The sequence below is a fragment of the Gambusia affinis genome, linkage group LG04 (assembly GCF_019740435.1).
Source record: "Gambusia affinis linkage group LG04, SWU_Gaff_1.0, whole genome shotgun sequence".
Taxonomy (NCBI): domain Eukaryota; kingdom Metazoa; phylum Chordata; class Actinopteri; order Cyprinodontiformes; family Poeciliidae; genus Gambusia; species Gambusia affinis.
Genome location: NC_057871.1, coordinates 32,552,000 through 32,572,620, shown reverse-complemented (window position 1 = coordinate 32,572,620; position 20,621 = coordinate 32,552,000). Strand labels below are relative to the sequence as shown.

The following is a 20,621-nucleotide window of genomic DNA, read 5'->3' as shown; positions in this document are numbered from 1 at the left end:
ACTATTTGATGTGCACACATTTAGTTAATTTTATTTGTCAGTTCTTTGTATTTTTTGTTAAAGACTATCATTTAATTTCTTCCTTTTGAGTTATTAGTTTTCTTTGGACCTGCCCCTGGACATTACAGATGAGCTCCAGCTGACTGAGGTCCATTCCTGGCTGTGGAACTTCCTCAGCGGGCCGGTCCATTTGTTCACCAGGGGAAGGGGATATTTGGTTTATATTTTATTTTGACCATTTATTTAATGTTTCTTCTTTTTGAAAGTTAGTTTAAATTTGATATTTATTTAATTTACAGATTTAATAATATTCTCACCAGTATTTGTTAGGTTCTTGTGTGTTTAGTTACCCCCTTGTGTGTGTTAGCAGTGGTCTGATCAGCCACTATTTAAGTTCCCCTCATGTCTTGTCGTTAGGTCAGTTTATGCTTCAGTTCCTTTTGTTACCACTTGAGTTACACTTTATGTTGACCTCAGTTTTTGGGCCCAATTTGTAATTTTTTAATTATTTTTGGATACTTTTTGTAATAAATTAAGATTATTTTGTGAAATTCTTTTATGTCTCTAGGCTGGTCTATGCAAAACCCTCACAAACACATTTCATGGAAATGCCTCTGAGAGTTAAGTCTTTAAACCAGAGTGTCAACCTGCTAACCAGAGTCGGCAAGTATTCACTAAAACATATTGGACTAAATTGGTCTACTGACCAGGTGTCAGACTGTTGTAACAAATTGAGGTTAGTGTGAAACCCATGGGATTTCAGAAACCAGAAATGCTTTTTGACTACTGAGATAACCCTAACCCTATGGCAACCTCAGACAAGTTAATGGTAAACTCCAAATAATCTTTGCTTCCCTGAAGTGGTGTATGCCTTTAATTATGTTCAGCAGATCACTGAGGGAGAAATCTTGTTCTTGAGAAAATTCTCTTGGTTTGAGTTGTTGAGCTGCATGCCAGCGGACAGCACACACCCAGGAACGTGTTCTATTAGAAAGTAGTCTGCAGCAGATTGGTCTTTACATGCAGGGAAACAATATTTCCACACACTAGTTATTATCTTTGAGCACACAATCTTACTGCAGCATTGCTATCTCCTTTCGTCTTTATATTGCAGCTCTAAACTTTCACTCACACCTTGTTAAAACAATGACTTGTATTCTTTCATCTGAGCGCAAACTTCATTCAAGCTGGTTTCTACACAGGAAATGATAGACAATACACTTCATAAAATGAGTGAGAACCACAAACAAACTCAAGTGTGTTCACACATCTAAAGAAAAAAAAAGAAATCAACTCCATGCAAAGCAGTGAGAGGAACTTCAGTGCAAGGCTAATAAAACAGTCTGCAGTACAATACAGAAGGAAACACAAACGGTTCCGAGATAAAACCCTGAAAGCTCAGTATTATGCTGAAGTGTGGGGCTACAAATGGGGAAAACTTCCTGATATACTTGTTGCTCTGTGGTCAAAAAGGGGCTGAAATTTTAAATGTAGATGCAAAATCAAGTTCCAAATAGAACAAAATCCTTAGGAATTACATTTGCAAGTGAAATTGTTTACATTACATACTACCAAAGTTAGTATGTATGTCTTCCATAAACTCAGAGGGGTAATTACAGAAGTCTTGTGCTCTGGGTGAAAAAAATGTGGCCACAATAATTTAATGTTCTAGTTATCATCTGTACAGGGCGACTGTGGCTCTATGGTAGAGTAGTCGTCTTGCAATCGGAAGGTTGTAGGTTTGATTCCAGCTTCCTTCTGCCACATGCCGATGTGCCTCTGGGCAAGGCACTTAACCCAAAATTGCCTACCGATCTGCGTATCAGTGTATGAATGGGTGTGTGTTTGTGAGTGCGAATGGGTGAATGTGACTCTAGTGTAAAGTGCTTTGAGTGGTCAAAATGACTGGAAAAGCGCTATATAAGTTCAGTCCATTTTACCATTTTACATGTGTTATATTTTAATTACTTGGTTTCAAATGGAAAAATCAAAAATTTAGTTAAAAACACATCAGTTATATGCAACAGTCATTAATCTAAATATGACCACAGATTTATCTAGGTACTGTTTTACAGATTTAGAGAACTGCCTACACGTTATAACAACATATATTTTCCCAAGGTCAACATCTGTAATTTTAAATCGCATTTGCGCCCATATATTCTTGTTAATTCTTATAAATTCCAATAAATTTCCAAGGAAACTCACCCACTTTGAAGATTTCTTGAACTGCAAAATTCAAGAAATTGAAGGAGTGAGAGCAGGACCCCGTTTCAGAGAGCCCTGAGTATTTAGCAATAATTTATCACATTCCTGACCTTTTTCACTTCTTTTTATATCTACTTTTGCAAAGTTATTATAAAATGGTAATACCTACAGAAGAGAAGCAATACCTTGCACTGCAACATATTGCTCTGCAGTTTATGGGTCAATGTGTTTTCCCACAACATACTGCTACTCTTCTATAGGTAATAAAATGTAATAATAACTTTGTGAACAATGTTAAGTATGTGATAAATTATTGCTAAAGCGAACATTTGTTTTGCAAAGCACAAACTATGAGCATGTTTGTGCTAAAGTCGTACTTGCTCATTGGTCCTCTTCCAAAAGACTGCCAGTGTGAAGACGGCTGTGACTGGTGGGGCCAGGCAGCTTGTCACTGATTGGATGTAGACGTAGAGCTGGCCGCTATTGGCTGATTGAAGGATGGGGATCCACACCACACTCACCACCACCAGGATCACAGTGACAATCCTGGACAAACATTAAGAGTAACAGAATCCAAAAACATTTTGTTATTGATCTGTCACAGATCACTGCATAAATAAAACAATAAAACAGCATCCTAGTGATGAAGTGTACAGGTAATGTAGGGTACCTGCCAACCAACAGCAGCTCCCTCTCAGAGGCTCGAGGGCGGTGTTTTTTCCAGATGTCCATGGTAAAAAGTGTGGAGCTGCTGTTGAAGATGGAGGTCAGAGATGACATCAGAGCTGCCATAATCACTGCTATCATGAGCCCCCTCAAGCCTGCAGTCCAAACAGATACAAAGAGATGTGTGCTGGGAAAAACTTAAAGTGACTGAAGTATTCAGAAATTAACATGGGGGGAGGGGGGCTCACCACTTGGCATGAGCTCAATGACTAGTTTGGGAAAGGCAATGTTGGAACATCCAACCTCTGCTCCACACACCCGTACACACTCCTCTGGATCAACACATCCCACAGTGTCTGAAAAACAAAGAATAGTTGAATATCGTCACAAACGGAGGGGAAAACAAAACCTGTTTCTTCTTCCTCCCAGCAAGAAGCTCTTAAAAACAGTATTTAGATGATGGATATACAGTTAGGTTAAGACTTTTAGTTGATGACTCTGTCTGCGACAGGCTGGCGACCTGTCCAGGGTGTACCCCGCCTCTTGCCCGGGACGCAGCTGGAGATAGGCACCAGCAACCCTCCCAACCCCGTTAGGGACGAAGGGTGTACAGAAAGTGGATGGATGGATGGATGGATGGACTCTGTGACTGGAACAGCAGCTAAGGAGCCACTTCTTTCCAAGAAAGACATTAAAGACACACATTCAGCACAAAGGACAAGTATGGAGAGCAGATATTTTTATCTGACGCTGTTGTGACATCTGACTTTCCTCTTTGTGGGACAATAAAGGCATTTTCTATTCTAAGACTTGAACAAATCTAGAGTCACCACATTAAAATGCATGACTTATGGCCATGAGACTCCACAGAACGTATACCTATTGACAACCTGTGGACAGTTGTCTGAATGCAGGACAAAAGCCAATGAGATCAAGTCCAAGAACTATGGACAATTGGTCTAAGAAATGAAATCTAGACTATCTAGGTTTCATTAGTTGATCTATTAATTGTAGTAAGAAATGCTACAAATAAGTAGCATTGTTTGTGTAGAAACAATACTACACAAATTTGATGTCACAAACATCAAATTTGTTTGATGTTTGTGACATCAAACAAATTTGATGTCACAAATTTGTTTGTGACATCAATGAGACTAGATTTTTTTTCACTAAACATTGTGACAAAAGGTTTCAGCAAATAAGATTAGCTGAAACTGCAAAACACAACGTCTATGTTTGTTGCACCCTTAAAAAGAACTTAAAAATTCAAATTTTTGCTTTTGTGCAACTTTATTAAACAAAATCCACGGTTCAGCATACAGCGCATGTAGTTTTCTCTTTTCCATGCACATTCACAGGTCATGAACTTTGAACTCCCATCATGCAATATGTAGTTCCCGAAAGGGCATTATTAGGACAGAAATCTATCAAATAAAAAACAAAGTAGTTTTAGCACATATTTAGCCATAAACCAAAAGAATTGTTTTAACCAAATACTAAATGAAATAAATGCTTGCCCAATAAGATCAATATACTTATTACTTCAACATTATCACGTTCCTAAAATATTTTCAGGGCTCTACATGTTTGTACCAATTTTTTGACCAAACCAGAGTAAACACTTACTTTCTTTAAACTATTTTTTAAAATGACCTTTATGGTCTAATGTAGATATCTTTATAATATAATATATATTATAAATGTTCTCACGAGATAAGTCATATGTAGAGCTTAATGTGTTTTACTAATGAATACAAAAGATACTTAATATCAAAATCCTAAGAACTTTTACATTTAATGAAGTTATACCTAAAATTCCAGAGACCTAGCTCCAAACACTGAATTCATTTTAATTTTTGTTTACTATGTTTTATCAAAAAAAACAACAACAACAACAACAACAACAAACAGCATGCCATCTAGTCTACTCAGCAATTTTCTTTTAGAGAGGAATCTTTCATGAGTTGACAGTTGGCTCATTTAGGTTAAACTATTCCAACACTTCAGTATATCCATCAATACTTCTATTTAACGTTCCGCAAAGTCACTTAATCTTTTTGTGAGTTCGTTATTACGCTGTCTTAAGGTCGCTGATTTGAGGTAGAAAAAACCCACACATATTTCTTTCTCCGTCCGGTTTGGTGGAGGGTGGGGTTTAGCGCTTCTCTTTCCTCACCAACTCCCGAGCTGTACACTTCGCCTTTCTGCCCACGCGGCTGAGCTTCCGTTCCCGGATTCAGTGATTAAGATACAGTCCCTGTATCAATTAGATAAAGTTTTATAAGAAGTTTAGAACACAAGAGCTGCTGTGACCCCGGATACAGTCATGACATCTGAGATTCTTTCGTGCCACGTTCATGAAGCGCACGGCTCCAACAGCTGCCTGGACGTAAACCTCGGAGCTCCGACAACAAAGAGGAAATGTGACTCGTCAACGCAACAGTTAGTCTGAGTCACGCAGTTTTAGCAACTGGGGATTAATAACTTCTGTCTGTGTCTGACTTTATGTTTTCACCGTCGCGTTGACTCACGGACAGACACATCCAAACTCATCGACCGGGACATCTGTCTCCGAGTCTGCTGAGCCCTGCAGCTGCCGTTGTGGGGAGCGGGGCTGCGGCCGGGGTTCTCCGGCCCCTTTCAGGTGAAAGGCGTGGCTCTGGGAGGGAGAGCTTTGTTCAGCCTACACCTGACTGAGATTCAGTTAACCGAGCAGACCTGGTTGAGCTGATAGCTGCTGTTATCTTATTAAAATTCTACTAAATGGAACCGTGTAGTAAGACTGGAGCACATCTAAGGTCACTCGGACTCTGTGAACCGTAATGACTTATAGCACGTATTTGAGTCTTGACCCCTCGGACAGACTAGAGGAAACTGGGTCAGACTAGTTTTAGTGCTTATCTGTTTATTTTAACTGGGAGGTCATGGCGTTGTCTCAGATCCAGTGTCTGGACGAGAACCACGTCAACTGGCGCATTAGCGAGAGCAAGCCAGAGTTTTTCTACAGCGAGGACCAACGACTGGCCCTCGAAGCTCTCATCACCAAGGGCCGCGATGCGTTCACGGACTACATCCAGAAACACGAAGTCAGGGAGTTCCTCTCTGAAAGAGAGCTGGAGCGAGTCACGCGCACCGCGGAGGCGTACCGACCCGGGTACGAACACCACCAGAGGCCAGAGACGCCAGGGCCGGGGAATTTGACTCCAGGGTCCGGGGAAGAAGCAGAAGACGGGGAGGTGTCTCTCGCATATTGGCCAGACCGGTCCGAAGCCTCGGTGGCGGAGTTGGACCTTGGCTGGCCTGAAGCCATCTCATACCGAGGGGTCACGCGCGTGACCGTGTACACGCAGCCTCCCACTGAGGGTCACACGCACATCAAGGAGGTGGTTCGCAAGAGCATTGCATCAGCCCAGAAGGTAGGTGGTAATGAGGAGTATGGCAATAATAGCGACTTTATTGGTAGAAAGTAATAATAACGGAAGTTTTCCTCCAAAAACAGAATATACACAAGAGCTTAATCAGGATAGCTAGAGACCCAAAATACAGCTAATATTTCTTGTGAAACGATAAAACACTGTGCATCATGATTTTTAAACCCATTAAAGATATGTACATTTTGTCTTTAAGCTAATCAAATGACTATTTTTATGCACATTGTCTTGAGCTTATTAAAATGAGATAAAGAGTAGGGATACATACTATGATGAATAAATGAGGATAGTCTTGTAAACTAACTATGGCCCATTGGTCAAAATAAGCTGTGCTAAGCTTAAACTCAGTTCAGTGTAGCTTATAGCTTAATAAACCAAATGATTAGTGTTTTAAAAAAAATAATGTTTATCATTTATTTAGCAAATGCTATGTTAAGATAGAAGACTGCTGACTTAACTTTATAAGGAGGAGATGCCAAAAAGGTCATCACTAAAGAACCTAGCGTCTCACAGAAGGCTGTATCCAGGTATATCAATGGAAAGTTTAGTGGAGAAAAAAAGTTGGACAGACACACAAGCAACAGCAATAATTTCAGCCTCAAGAGAATTGTGAGTCAAACCCATCAGGACTTCAAGAGTCACGATAAACACAGACAACACACACAGACAGCTATAACTGTCACAAACTTCATGTTGGACCACTCATTGATGAAGGTGAGAAAGCAGTGGTTTGATGATTAGTGGGCAAAGTATTTATTTATTTATTTTTACATCAAAGTATATTTTGCAAATCAAAACCCCAGGCTGGAGGAGAGTGAAATGTACAGAATCCAATCTGGTTGATGTCCAGTGTGACGTTTCCCACAGTCAGTGAGAATGTCTGGAGCTGCTCTTGGTCTACTGTGTCAGCTCAGCCATGTACCAGGGAACTATAGAGCATGTCTATGTTTCTACGTGTTATACATGTCTTGTATAATACTAATAGTGACTTAAGCTGCTTCCTGTGTACTGGTCACTAACCTGAAATAAATTCCCCTTTCACATGATAGGTGTTGGTGCGTTTGAACTCTTATAGTGGAAAAATAAGTTTAGAGGTCTTAATTATTAATAAAAAAATACTTTTATAACAATGATAATGTGGCTACATCAGGTGGTGCCCAAAGTGGGTCCTGGAGGGGCCGGCATTCTGCATGTTCTAGTTCTGTCCCTGGTGGTACTGACAACTTTTCAGCAGGTCAATGTTCTTCTTAGTCCTTCTAATGAGCCATCATTGGATCCAGGTGTGTTAAACCAGGGAGAGAACTAAAACATGCAGGATTCCGGCCCTCAGGGACCCACTGTGGTGACCCCTGGGCTACATGCCAGTCACTATAATAAGTACTGTTTGACTGTAAATTCTAGTGACAGAACAGCATATTTGATTTGCTCTTTGTAGAACCAGCGGCCATGTTTCCTCTCACTTGACAAACCCTGTTTTGACTTTTCAGTTTAAATCTCACTATCCATCCATCCATCCATCCATTTTCTGTTCACCCTTGTCCCTAATGGGGTCGGGAGGGTTGCTGGTGTCTATCTCCAGCTACGTTCAGGGCGAGGGGCGGGGTCACCCTGGACAGGTTGGCAGTCTGTCGCAGTAAATCTCACCATCTGCCACAATTTTCTGTCTCATAAATTTTGCTGCGCCCCATCCATGCGCCACCCTTAGACACGCCTACAGCGTTTTATTGAGACAAGTTTGAGCTTGAAGTGTCAGTGGAAAGAAATGCACTTACATCACTGAACGAGTTCACATGCCTGCACAACATACATCACTTTTACCTTTCTTACTCATAGTCTTGGTACATGCTTATTCACTGGTTTAGTCTACAAAAGAAGCAAAAACCATTAAAATAATTAGACTCGGTCCAAAAATCATAAGTTCCTACTGATTGATTCATTTTCCAGTGAACCTAAGAGAGGCAGTGCAGCATCGTTGGCAGATTAATTATAGTCATCTTGATGATCTTCTGGCTATGCAGTTTTAAGCTTCTAGTTTGGTTAAGTCAATGGGACTGTTGTTTTTCTGTGCAGCAGAGGAACACAGTGTCCAGTCAAGCAGCATTTTATCACCTCTCTGCAAAACACTTTTTGTCTCTTAACAGTCATCTGACGAAACCTGCACTTTCTGGACTGGATTAAATGTTTTCTTAATTTATTGTTTGATTCTCCACAGTGCCCAGCTTCCTCTGTAGATTAATGGGTTTAATATTGTTGATAACATTAGAACAAACTGAACCCACCCTTGGAACAGGAAACACTAACAACTTCTGGTTTCCTGTGTGTGTGTGCGTGTGTGTGTGTGTGTGTGTGTGTGGGCATGCGCAGGTCATAGCTGTGGTGATGGATGTGTTTACAGATGTGGATATCTTTCGAGACCTTCTGGATGCGTCCTATAAGCGTAAAATCCCTGTGTACATCATTCTGGATATCGCTGCAGTGCCCTGCTTTCTTTCCATGTGTGGCAGAGCTGATATGCACCGAGGGCACCTAAAGGTCTGCATGCACATACACACACTATTTTGATGAGGAGCTTGGATTAGATAACCAGTCTGGAGTCACATACATGGCAATAATTCTAATTAAAACAGTTTTGATCTCCCAGAGAGCATATTCTTAGGGAAATGACTGCTTTTAACCATAAGATCCCATTTTTAGATGTACGTCGTTAATATCAGAGATCAAAGTTCTTTACTGATTTAGAGTTGCAAGCTTTTGCCTGCAGGCATCTAACTTGCACCATTCACTTAACCCCTTTGTTATTTTTTGCCTCTGAGGTAAACTGGTTCAGGCACTAACAGAAAATACTTAGCGTTTCACGGAAATTTTCTACGGGTTTTTTTTTTTTTAGACTGGAGGCCAGGAAGATGCTGAATACATTCCTGTCTGTGCTGCAGGCAATTAGATAAACCACACACACTCTCAATTTGCTGTTGCTTATAGGTTTCTTTTTCTGTTCCTCTTCTTCCTTTCAAACAGCGTTATCTGCTTTCTTAACTTTATCTCCTCTCTTAACTTTTCCCTTTTATCTTTCCTCTTTGTTATTGCGAGCTTTTCCAGCTCCTTTCTTTAGCTGCTCCTGAGAGATTTCACACAGAACTATTGCTCAGCCAGGAACCACACCCCTATCACAGAACCCAAGACAAACACTACAGGGTGTGTCAATGAAGCACGACAGTCCAAGCTCTAACCTGCACAGTCACTCAACATCATGTGGAGGTCATTGAAGCTGACTCTTAAGCAATGAGGAAAGGCCTTTTTATGAGGCTGTCCAGTCTGTTGTTGCCATTTTGTTTCTTTTGTGCATTAAAGGCCTTTCTGCAATGAATGCCAAATCCTGTAGAGTTATATAGTGTTAACACTGTATGCATGTGTGTGTGTGTGTGTGTGTAGAATCTGCGAGTACGCTGCTGTGGAGGCTTGGAATTCTTCACACGATCAGCACAGAAGGTGTGGGGTTCCTTGAAAGAGAAGTTTCTCCTTGTAGATGGAGACAGAGCCATCTCCGGCTCATACAGGTGAGCAGCCCATGAGTTAGTGCTTTGACACCAACATTCTGATAATAATATGTTAAAGTATTGCAAGACTGCCTTGTAGGATTTTTGTTTAAGTGTTTACATATTTTTGTCAATGCCTGACCATTTTCAGTGAAATCAAGCCACTGACTTGACTAGTCTTTTATACTAGTCAAGTACAAAAGACTAGTGAAATCCAGAGAGAAACTAGTATGTCAACACATTAAATCACTGTAACTTTTTTTTAGCCTTACATCATGTTATAATGTTATCCTCTCCTCAAAAAGTCCACCCCCAGTTTGAGGTAGTTAGCTGCATAAAGATTCATGTTCACCTGACCCAATCAGTAAGACTCCAACCACTAACATGGCTAAGACCAAAGAGCTGTCCAAAGACACCAGAGACTAAATTACAGACCTCCACCAGGCTGGACAGGGCTACGGGGCAATTGCCAAACAGCTTGGTCAAAAAAGATCAGCTGTTGGAGCAATTATTAGAAATTGGAAGAAGCTAAACCTGATTGTCAATCTCCTCGGGACTGGAGCTCCATTCAAGATCTCACCTTGTTGCATATGAATGATCCTAAGAAAGGCGAGGAATCAGCCCATCACCACACAGGAGAGGGCAGCGGCGTTCAAAAGCCCAAGCGTTCAAACAAGCAAGGACAATTGACAAGGGAGGAGCTCGTCAATGTCCTGAAGAGAGCAGGCACCTCTGTTTCCAAGGTTACTCTGGGTAGTACACTAAGACGTCATGGTATAAAATCATGCACAGCACAGAAGGTTCCCTTGCTTAAATCAGCACACGTCGAGGCCCATCTTAAGTTTGCCCATGACCATTTGGATCATCATCCAGAGGAGTCATGGGAGAAAGTTATGTGATCAGATGAGACCTAAACAGAACTTTTTTTGGAGGACAAAGAATGATGAGTACCATCCCTACTGTGAATCTTGGGGGTGGAAGCATCATGCTTTGGGGGTGTTTTTCTGCACATGGGACAGGATGACTGCACTGTATTAAGGACAGGATGACTGGGGCCACGTACCATGAGATTTTGTAGAGTTTGTAGAGGTGAATCCATCTGATGTCAATATCTGTATTGGTCCCAACATTGAAAGAAATTCTACATCGGTTATTGGTGACAATGTGCCAGATCTGTAAGAGCAGATCTATTCTGTTGCAGTTTATTGTTTACATGTTTGACCAAGGTAGTCAACCTATTGTTTTGTCAGTTTCAGTTTCTGTATTTTTCATTGACTGTTCTACTTCTAATTGCACTGACTGAATACAGTAAAGTTGTATTTGGACATGTTTGATGACATGTTTGGTGAAGCTGTTGGTGTATTGGTGCAGAGTTATTAAATAAATTTGTAATTCGGTACATTCGACTGTTTGAAAAAAAAATGTTTTAAATCAATTCAGCTGTTTTTCTGTAACAGCCGATATAAAATATCTGTGTCAGAAGCGAACAACGCGGATCGCTGCATCCCTAGAAATTTTGGGTGTTTATGTGTGAAAATGTCCAAGGAATAAGAATACTTATGGAAGAACCTTAGTGAATGATTTGTTAGAACTGTTAGTTAATCACATCATATCCTCCTTTTTGACTCCCAGTTGACCTGAGAATGTGTTAAAGGAGTAGAAGGCAAAAACAGTCAAATTCATCAATTATTGCAAAACGTCTGTACAAGCAAATCACTTTCAGAGACATTACACACTATGTAATGGTTTCACTATCCAATGTTTTCCTTTCAGGCCTGTTGCTGCATGATGCATTACGCCTGTCATCATTTGATGCCAATTGAAGTAAATTAGCTTGAATTTCCTGCATGCTAACACTGAAACCTTAGTCTTTAGTTCTGAGCCGTTTCTGCCTTCTGCATCGCTACTTATTCTTCCCAAAAATGTAATCCTAGACAATTATGCAATTTGATCGAAACATAATTAGATGATGTTTGACTTCAGCAAACAGACATCTGGTGTAATTATTAAACTACATTACAGTATGACCCACAGTGTAGGAATCTGCAGACCGAAGCATGTGCAGTTATTGCTGTGACCTTATGCTTTAATCTATGTGTTATTCCAGTTTCACTTGGTCCTCGTCCCGTCTGGACCGGAACCTCATCACCGTCATCACAGGGCAGGCAGTGGAGACCTTCGACCTGCAGTTCCGGGATCTCTACCTCGTGTCCCGGGGAGTGTCCCTGAGCAAGGTTTCCTTGAAGGACGAGCCCATCCCTGACCCACTCCCTCAGGCGGTGCCGGCTCCTGTCCCGGCTTCTGTCGCAAGGAAGCTCATCAATCCCAAATATGCACTGGTGGCAGCGGGAAATCACACCAGTCCTGCCTCCTCTGACCAGAACTCCAGTAAAAAAGAATCAAACTCTCAGAATCTTGCTGGGCTGAAGGTGATGAAAGGACGTCTTAAGGAAGTTACGGAAGAGGCGCCATTACATCCAGGTTTAGTCAATCTGGAGAAAGCCAACTTAATCCCCTATCTTCCCACCTGGCCAGAGCCAGACCCCCCGAGTGACGTGATCGGCTTCATCAATATTAGAGATGAAAAGAGGGCGCATCAGGTTCACCTACAGAGGTCAGAAAGGTTCGAGGTTAGTCAGGCTATTCGCTTCAGTGCACCGCTGACTCAGCCAGTAGCAGCTGAGGAATCCACCTCAAATCAGGACGAAAAAGAGCTAAAAACAGAAAAACATAGCAATCCTATAGGTCCTACTGCCATACTTCCAGCAGAAAACAAGCAAACAGAATCTCCAGATTCCCACCAGCAACCAACCACAACTCCACAACATAATCTACAACCCCCAAAGCCTCCAACCCAAGCCAAAGTTGCTGCTGATTCACAGCCTACACTCAGCGCTGGAAAAACTCTCGATACGGCACATGCAGGACCTCCTGTCCCAAAACGCCGCACACTGCAGTTAGTCATAGACCCCACCTCGGCAGAGCACCCTGGTGACGCTCAGGTCACGCTGATAAAAATGGATCAGGTTGATAATTTGCACACAGAGCGCGCTCACAAGGAGCTTGTGCCCAACCGCAGCCAGTTAACTTCAAAGAACGATGGCAGAGACTCTGGCAGCAATGAAGAGGGGAGCCAAGACAGCACTAAGGTTATATGTGACCGAGCAGTCAACGAAGACCCCTCAAGTGTATCGACGGCATCAGAGGAGGAGTTCTATGACTGTCCTCAACAGGAGGCCAGTGACCTGCTGATCAACGGTGGGCAGACTGGATCCGGCAGAGGGCAGTCCCACGGAGACGGACTCAACATGATGGCTCGCTTCTCTCAGAGTATGCTGGACCTGCGGGAACCCAGCCAATCGGAGGGAGGCACTTCCCTCATTCGTCAGTCCCAGCAACTACGCGGACTGGAACATGCTTCCCCACACCAGCACCTCGGACAGGTGAGCACACACTACAGAATTCCACCCACCTGCTAGTCTGTATGAGGTGCTAAAAGAATGAGCTGGTCACAGAAAAGAACTAAAATGACCTATGATCATCTCATATACTCTCTGTAGCTTTACTGTGTCTTTGGTTGTATGTGAGTTTAGGTTCTTCAGTTACCAGTCAAGACAACCTGCTTTGTTTGAACCATTGGATCCAGGGCTTTAAAAACCTAACCCCATGCTCTCTTCCACTTCTTCTCAGGTTACAACAGAATTTGTTGTATTGTCTTGAGATTTTGTGTGAAAGATCCACACAAGGTAGCATAAGACTGCAAAGAAGAAGAAAAATATACTGATTTACAATGTTTAATTTGTACTTTCATTCAGCTCCCATTTCATTGATACCATAAATTAAAATACAGTTGAAGCATCTGCTTTCAGAAGTCATCTAATCAATTAATAAAGGCCTTTATCAATAAAGGTCATTGCTATCTGATTATGGAGTGAAGAGTGTCAAATTCCAATAAATAACTTATGAAATTATTTTAAATGCCATTAATTTATTAAAACTGGAAATAAATACACAAATAATGTAGAAAGTCCACCTAAGAAAATAAGCTGAATGATATAAAAGAACATTCCATAAACCATTAGAATCAATCTGGTGGGAAATATTGAAACTGATGTTGCATAAAAATAGAGCAACTGTTCAAACCAGCCTGGCTATAAATTATTTATATCATTAAAATATTTATTATCTGACATAATTAGTCATCCAGGTTTATACATTTTGAGAAAATTATGAGCCTATAGTTCTGGAGCCTGCATTTGTAGACCCCTGACCTGAACTGACAGGCTGAGACTCATTCAGAGAAGCAGCCCAGAGGCCATAAGAAGACGTGTTTGCTGCTGCTTCATGTCTTCTGCATGATGCTGGACTAGGAGTGAGAGAAGAGTTGATAAGATGGAGGTAAGTCCAGGGCAGTTCAGGAAGACAAACTTGTTAGAGGCTGTAAGACTTGAGACTGGGTCAGGGATTCAAGCATATGACCTTAAACATGTAGCCTAAGCTATAATGGAAAGGCTTGGATTAAAGTGTGTTAGAATTGCCTTCTCAAATTCCAAATCCAACTGAGAATCTGTGGCAAAACTTGACATTTTCTGTTCAGATTCTCTGTATCCAGTATGATAGAGATTGAGATATTAGCAAAGAAGAATGGGTAACATCTCTATCTGTGGAAGAAAGTAGCCAGGAGGTTCCACCAGCTCTGATGGATCCAAGCGAACAGCCCACCTTCAGCTTTTTATTCCTTAACCATCATTCTCACTTTACAAGTGTGCAATTTTATGTCACAAATAGTGACATAAAATTGTATTAGACACGTCTAGTGATATGTGAAAGATTTAAATGAGTAGCCATACTTTTGTATGGTGTTGTATATTTTAAGTAAATCTTCAATCAAAAAAAGAAAAATTATAGGATGTTGTGTTTGCATATTTTGTGTAATTTAGAATTTTGTAGTTTTATTGTTTTTAGTGTGTAATTAAAAAAATCAAAGCATGCTATCATCATCCTTTAAAATGCTGAAATTAATTTTTAAATCTAAAAAATTATCTAGATGAATTACAGCTATCCTGCATGACCTTTAACCTCTTCAGGTTAAAGTGATCACTGGGAAAGTCCTGAGCTTCCCCGAAATCGCAATAGACTTACAAGAAAAGCACACAGACACGCAAGCACACACACACACACACACACACACACACACACACACACACACATCTGTTTTACAAACTGATGTCAAAATCAGTTCTTTTCATCTCTGAAAGCAAAGCAAGTTTCTACCTGCATAAACCTGGGATGTTTTACCTTTGTTTTCTTAATTAAAATCTGTGCCAGCATGTTGTTCAGTGTTTGTGTGTGTGTGTGTGTGTGTGTGTGTGTGTGTGTGTGTGTGTGTGTGTGTGTGTGTGTGTGTGTGTGTTTGTGTGCGTGTACGCACCTGGGTAGAGAGCTCGGCTAATCATACCCGGCAGGATGATGAAGATGAAGGGCAACAACTTTAGATAGGCAGCAAAGATCGACGCTCCCTTCACATGACTCATGCTTTTAGCTGACAGGGAGCGTTGTACAATAACCTGCATGTTCAACGGAAATAAAACAGGAACAAATGATTACATCAAGAGATTAAGTGAACTGACAGGGTGAAATAAGGTGCAATCTCCATTAAAACTAAATCCAGTGAACTACCTTTCAAATAAAATGCAAACCTGTGTTTTTCAGAGACAATTCAGACACTTAGGAAAAAAACAGAGAAGTCTTAAACACTGATACAAAACTCTGAGAATGCCTCATTTTAACTTGTAGGTCAACTGTAGAAATGTACATAGATACAAATATAATTTAAAATCGTCATACAGATAATCATTTCAATGAACCAAAAGACTCCATTTTTTTCTGTCAAGTAAAAATAACTAAAAATTTCAGTTGTTTATTATTTCTGTTTTTTATGTGTCATTTATTTTCCTTTTTCTCCACTCACTACACAAGTTAAAACCAATTCTACACTGCAATGCAACGCAGAAGACAAAAGAAATAACCTCAGTTGAATTAATTTCCTTATAATTTTTATAAAAAATGTATTCAACTTCAGGTGAGTTTGTTTAACATAATCACAGTCTTTCTTGTGATCAACTGTTTGTTTCTTAATTTGATGAACACTTCATATCAGACGAATTTGTTGATTGGTATGTTATATTTGTCAACATTTCATTGAAATATAACATAACTTTTATATCTCTCCATCAATTAAAAAAAGCAAAGTAAATACTTTTGAAAGCAAAGTGACTCAGGAAAAGTTGACAATCTCAGAAGAGATTCTGCAAGTCTACATAGATTCCATTCGAGTGTTCATAAGTAGCATTCTCCAAATCTGTTGGCACCCTTCTAACAGACATGTGACAAATTTCAGTAATATGATTTGAAAGATCCAACTTAAAACAAAATCCCACTTTAAGAAAAAATGGGTTACAAATGGTTTTTGTCACATCATCCTGCAACATGTCCTTTGATGTGAGTTAAGTCAAGAAACACGTCAGTTGCCTACATTTGCCCCTACCTGCTGTCAGAACAACAGTTAAACCGTTAAAAGCAACAGGAAACTGTGACCAAGGAGAGCCAGTTAACACCTCCCACCAGCTCCAGGTGTGGATAAGAAAACATCAGCAATTGACTCAGGCAGCACAAGCAAATGTGCTGTTACTTGTTGTGGTTTATTACTGACCCTCACCTCAGTATGCTGGCTCAAAATCACACTTTTCCAGCAGTTTTTTTCCCCCCACAGTGAACAGGGAGGGATTAAAAAAATATTCCCTGAAGTTTACAATTAGAAAACTACTTTGAGTTTATTACTGATTTTGTCAATGCATTACAAGATTACATGTTCTCCACATTTTACTGAGGTTGGTAATAATCATGGAAGAAGTTAGAATTAGAATTGATAGTTTATACTGAACACATCTACAATGAGATTAAAGAAAATTTCACTTGTAATAATCTTCTTTTCTTAGCAGATGTTCCTGCTTGCTAAAATGTTAGATTGTGATTTAAGAGGATTTGAGGGATTTTCATGTTTGTTTTAGAAGTAAGATAGTTTTGACCTCAGGAGCAAAACAATTAGTAAAAAAAGATCATCTGTGTGACTTTTCTAAATACCTAAAGCATAAATGCCTGGCTACTTTTGTTCTGTCATGTTTATGAGATTTTTAATAGATATGGCTGCTCCATAGTTTTTTTGATTTTGGTAGTTTTTTTATTTAGACATCTAAAAATTAAGGCAGTGAGTTTTGGCACATCTAAAAGATATATTTTTTAATGTGTCTGTTAAAAATAAGACATTTTTACACAATATTCATTAATGACTTTGGTAAGCGGTAATTTTGGCAATGTTTGACATCAACAGTGACAATGGTGAGCAAAGGGAGTTATTGTATCTCATTAGACGTAGTTTTATTGCATATCATATTATGGTTTAGCTTGTGGAGCAGTGCAGTAAAAAGATCAAATAAAAATGGGACTGGCTTCTGATTCCTCTTTGTACTTGCATTTACTGTTCTTAGCAGCTTCAGTTTATTTTCTATTTGCGTCTGATAAGATTGTTGGTGTATTGCTCTCCACTCTGCAAGAGATGACAAACTGCATGATTGAGTGAGAGAGAAATATTTTTGGGTTTACTCCAATTCTTTTGCTCCAGACACTGAAATAAAACACTGATAAAGAGCATAGACAATGATGTGGAAAGCTGAAGAGGGTTTAGAAATTCTACAGTTATTACTTACTGTAAGTTATTACTTACAGAAATATTATTCTATAAAGAAATAAACCGTTTCTGCAATAGTGTAGTTTCACAGTGGAAAAACGTTACAGACCTCTAACTGGGAGCATTGGAGACTTTTTTTTTTTCTTTTGCCATTTTCCCCATTAAGTTTGGTGGTGAAATAAATCAGTAGCTTTGTTTGATACACTTCTAGAGTTTTAAGTAGGTAGGTATATTTTATAGCTTATTTTCTGTAGATTCCTAAATAATGAAGCCATAAGCTTGATGCTCTCCATTGTTCCCATTCGGTCCACTTGATGAAATGGCCAAAAACCAAACTGGATCCTCTTGATAGAGTTAAATGTTGTACTTCAAAAATAAAAACAATACAAATGTTACTTATCCATAAAAAGAATAAAGAATAAAACAAAAGAGGTCAAAAAACTGTGTGGCTCCACTCCAACTGCCCATGTAGCCACAACTTAAAATCTTTAACTGCAGTTAGATATTCACATTTACTAGAGGCTATTAGCATAGTCTATTGCACTGCAAAGTGTGAAGCCCTGATCACTTTGGGCCGGCATCCTGCATGTTTTAGTTCTCTCCCTGGTTTAAAGCACCTGGATCCAATGATGGCTAGCTAGAGGCTAGAAGAACATTGACCTGCTGAGAAGGTTGTTAGTACCAAGAACAGCGGCGCTACACAAGAAAGTTGAAAATTTGTTAGAAGTAGAACATGCAGGATGTCGGCCCTCCAGGACCCACCTTGGTGACCCCTGTACTAGACTATGTATATATATTTTGAAAGAATGTCAAGTAAAGTGAAGCAGTCTGTAAGGTCAAATACTTATTAAATGATAGTAAAGGGAGCTTTGATTAGTAGAATACAAAAAATACCTTGGAGTTAAATAAATAAGTTACCTTCTGATATGCTCTTATCTTGTTATATAATTCCAACCTAATTTGAAATCACTGAAAAACATCATAACTAATAAAATGCTTAAATGCTCGAGTTTATGAAAACTGAAGACATAACACCAAGAATCCAGCCTTGTGGTACTCAGTCACTCATCTCTTTTTACTCTGTCTCTGCTTTTGTTTCAGACCTCAAGGTCTGCAGCTCGTGACGCGAGAATCAGGGGACCCAAAGTAATCCTTGCAAAGCCAGGAAGTTTCCACCGCCCACCCCGGACCGCTGGGCTCGTGATCGGAGGACACCGTTACTGGCAGGGGCAGTTGGTGCCGCCCGACTTGGGCCAGCTGAAGGTGAAGCCCCGCTCTGGGAGGTCGCCACGGAGACACAGCCCTGGATACAGGAAGACATCGCCTCAGCCAACAGCTGACCAAATGGGGTTGTTTGGAGTGTCTCTGTCAAAACTCAACTCCTTTAGAAATTTGAAAGGGCGAGCAGGAGGAGCAGGAGGCTCTCAGAAAAAAGCCTCTCAGACTAATAAAGCTGCTAGGTAGAGCAGCGGCTCAGAACAGAGGAGTTTACTGACAAAACTTCCAGTTTGGAAACTGGAAACTTCAGTCTGGACTCATCTCTGTCATCTCCATTTTAAGACCTACAATGTAACACAGTCTAGGCCTGTTGCAATAAATAAATCAATTAATTGCACAATAAATTAAAATGAGCTCAATAATAAAATGAGGGCAGTACTATTGCTTTTTTGTTTTCGTCATCTCTCTCTTTCTACCAAAGAGACTGGATGACAGAAAGCTCAATTCTGCTGCCTTGAGTTAATCCTCCCCTCTTGTTTCCTTGGTAACGGCTAAACACAGTTTTCCTCCACTCAGGCTGAACCTGAGTGGAGGTTCAGCCTGTCACACACGGGACAGATGGCAAAAATGACAAATGTTGAACAATTTTCAACTTTCTTGTGTAGCGCCGCTAGCCTGCGTGTGTGAGCTAGAAATTTCACATGAATGAATTACGCTGTTCACTCGTCAGGATGAGTGCAAGTGTCTGTCGCCTGACTGCACCAAACTCCATAGAAATGAATGGAGAGGGAGCAGCGCTGTCTCCAGTTGTCACTGTGTGACCATTACCAGGAGGTGACCAGGAGCAGTTCCAGTGCCTCAGGCGAACCCCTCCAACATGTGAAAGCTCTTACAGTTCCAGTGTTAAATGGTCTTTTGAAATTAGTTTATTGACCCTTTATAGGGTGTATTTGCATTGTTAGACAATTTTTATGCTATTAGTTAACAATGATCTCAAAAATGACAATATTATAGTTTATCATAATAATTTCTGAAACAAATAATTGCCCAGCAAAATTTGTTATTGTGACAGGCCTACTTACAAGAACTATTTCTGGTAAGAAGAAATGTCTGTGACAAAGTAGTTCATATTTGTGTCTACAGAAATGCAGATGTACCACGGATCATTTGTTTTGACCAAATGACAGATGTTTTCTCCATGTGGTTCTACATCCAGTGAGCTCCAGCATTCTTCTCTGCCTACACAGACACTTTACTTCCCCCCAAAGCATGTTGAGCCTGGACTTATCTCAGTTGCTTTTCTTTTTTCCTTCTAAGTTTGTTCATATCCAATATGAACAGGTGAAATGTGTCTGAGTTATGAGAGATTGTCTACTTCTGGAAACAAATCAACCTTTAGCACCAACAGCACTGTGATTGGTTACAGAAGGCTATGTTGATTACTTTTACATATTTGACAAAGGTTGTTGATAACCTGTGCAAATGTAGATGTAATGTCAAGTACTGTTACGGAACCAAACATTAATGTTTTAAATAAAAGGAGAGATTATTGCTTAGCCAACTGTTGACTAAATCAGCCAGATTCCAAGACTTTTTAAATGTTTCAAGAAGGGTTATTAAAGTGTTTGAGATGCTATTTTATGCTTGAATAGCTTCACTGATTGGCCAGCTGCACATACTAGTCTTTTCCAGCATCCCATCAGATTGTTTTCTGCAGAAAAAAATAAAGTATAATATTGAAGTTTGTGATTGTAACATGACAAAGTGTTAAGATATTCAAGTTTGAGTCAATACAAGCATCCATGGATTATGGGGGTC

At 40.1% G+C, this 20,621-nt stretch overlaps 2 protein-coding genes across 2 annotated transcripts in view; one reads left to right on the top strand and one right to left on the bottom strand.

Moving 5' to 3' along the window:
* Positions 1-20,621, bottom strand: part of slc5a10 (solute carrier family 5 member 10) — a 53,373-nt gene that overhangs the window by 17,048 nt on the left and 15,704 nt on the right. The window contains exons 8-11 of the mRNA XM_044114892.1: positions 15,270-15,405; positions 3,123-3,230; positions 2,879-3,029; positions 2,586-2,754 (exon numbers count right to left, since the gene is read on the bottom strand). Of these exons, the coding sequence (XP_043970827.1) occupies positions 2,586-2,754; positions 2,879-3,029; positions 3,123-3,230; positions 15,270-15,405 (564 nt within the window). The remainder of the gene's footprint in view (positions 1-2,585; positions 2,755-2,878; positions 3,030-3,122; positions 3,231-15,269; positions 15,406-20,621) is intronic.
* Positions 5,033-20,544, top strand: LOC122829951 (protein FAM83G). Its single transcript, XM_044114891.1, has 5 exons — positions 5,033-6,290; positions 8,670-8,837; positions 9,735-9,859; positions 11,946-13,281; positions 18,687-20,544. Exons 1-5 carry the CDS (start codon positions 5,799-5,801, stop codon positions 19,047-19,049), a joined length of 2,484 nt encoding a protein of 827 aa, XP_043970826.1. The 5' UTR covers positions 5,033-5,798; the 3' UTR covers positions 19,050-20,544.

What these genes read in the sequence shown, in the direction of transcription:
- LOC122829951 (XM_044114891.1), top strand. Translation starts at nt 5,799, where the DNA reads ATGGCGTTGTCTCAGATCCAGTGTCTGGACGAGAACCACGTCAACTGG. An exon ending in GCATTGCATCAGCCCAGAAG is followed by an intron (nt 6,291 to 8,669) that starts GTAGGTGGTAAT and finishes GGGCATGCGCAG; the next exon opens with GTCATAGCTGTGGTGATGGA. An exon ending in CACACCAGCACCTCGGACAG is followed by an intron (nt 13,282 to 18,686) that starts GTGAGCACACAC and finishes CTTTTGTTTCAG; the next exon opens with ACCTCAAGGTCTGCAGCTCG.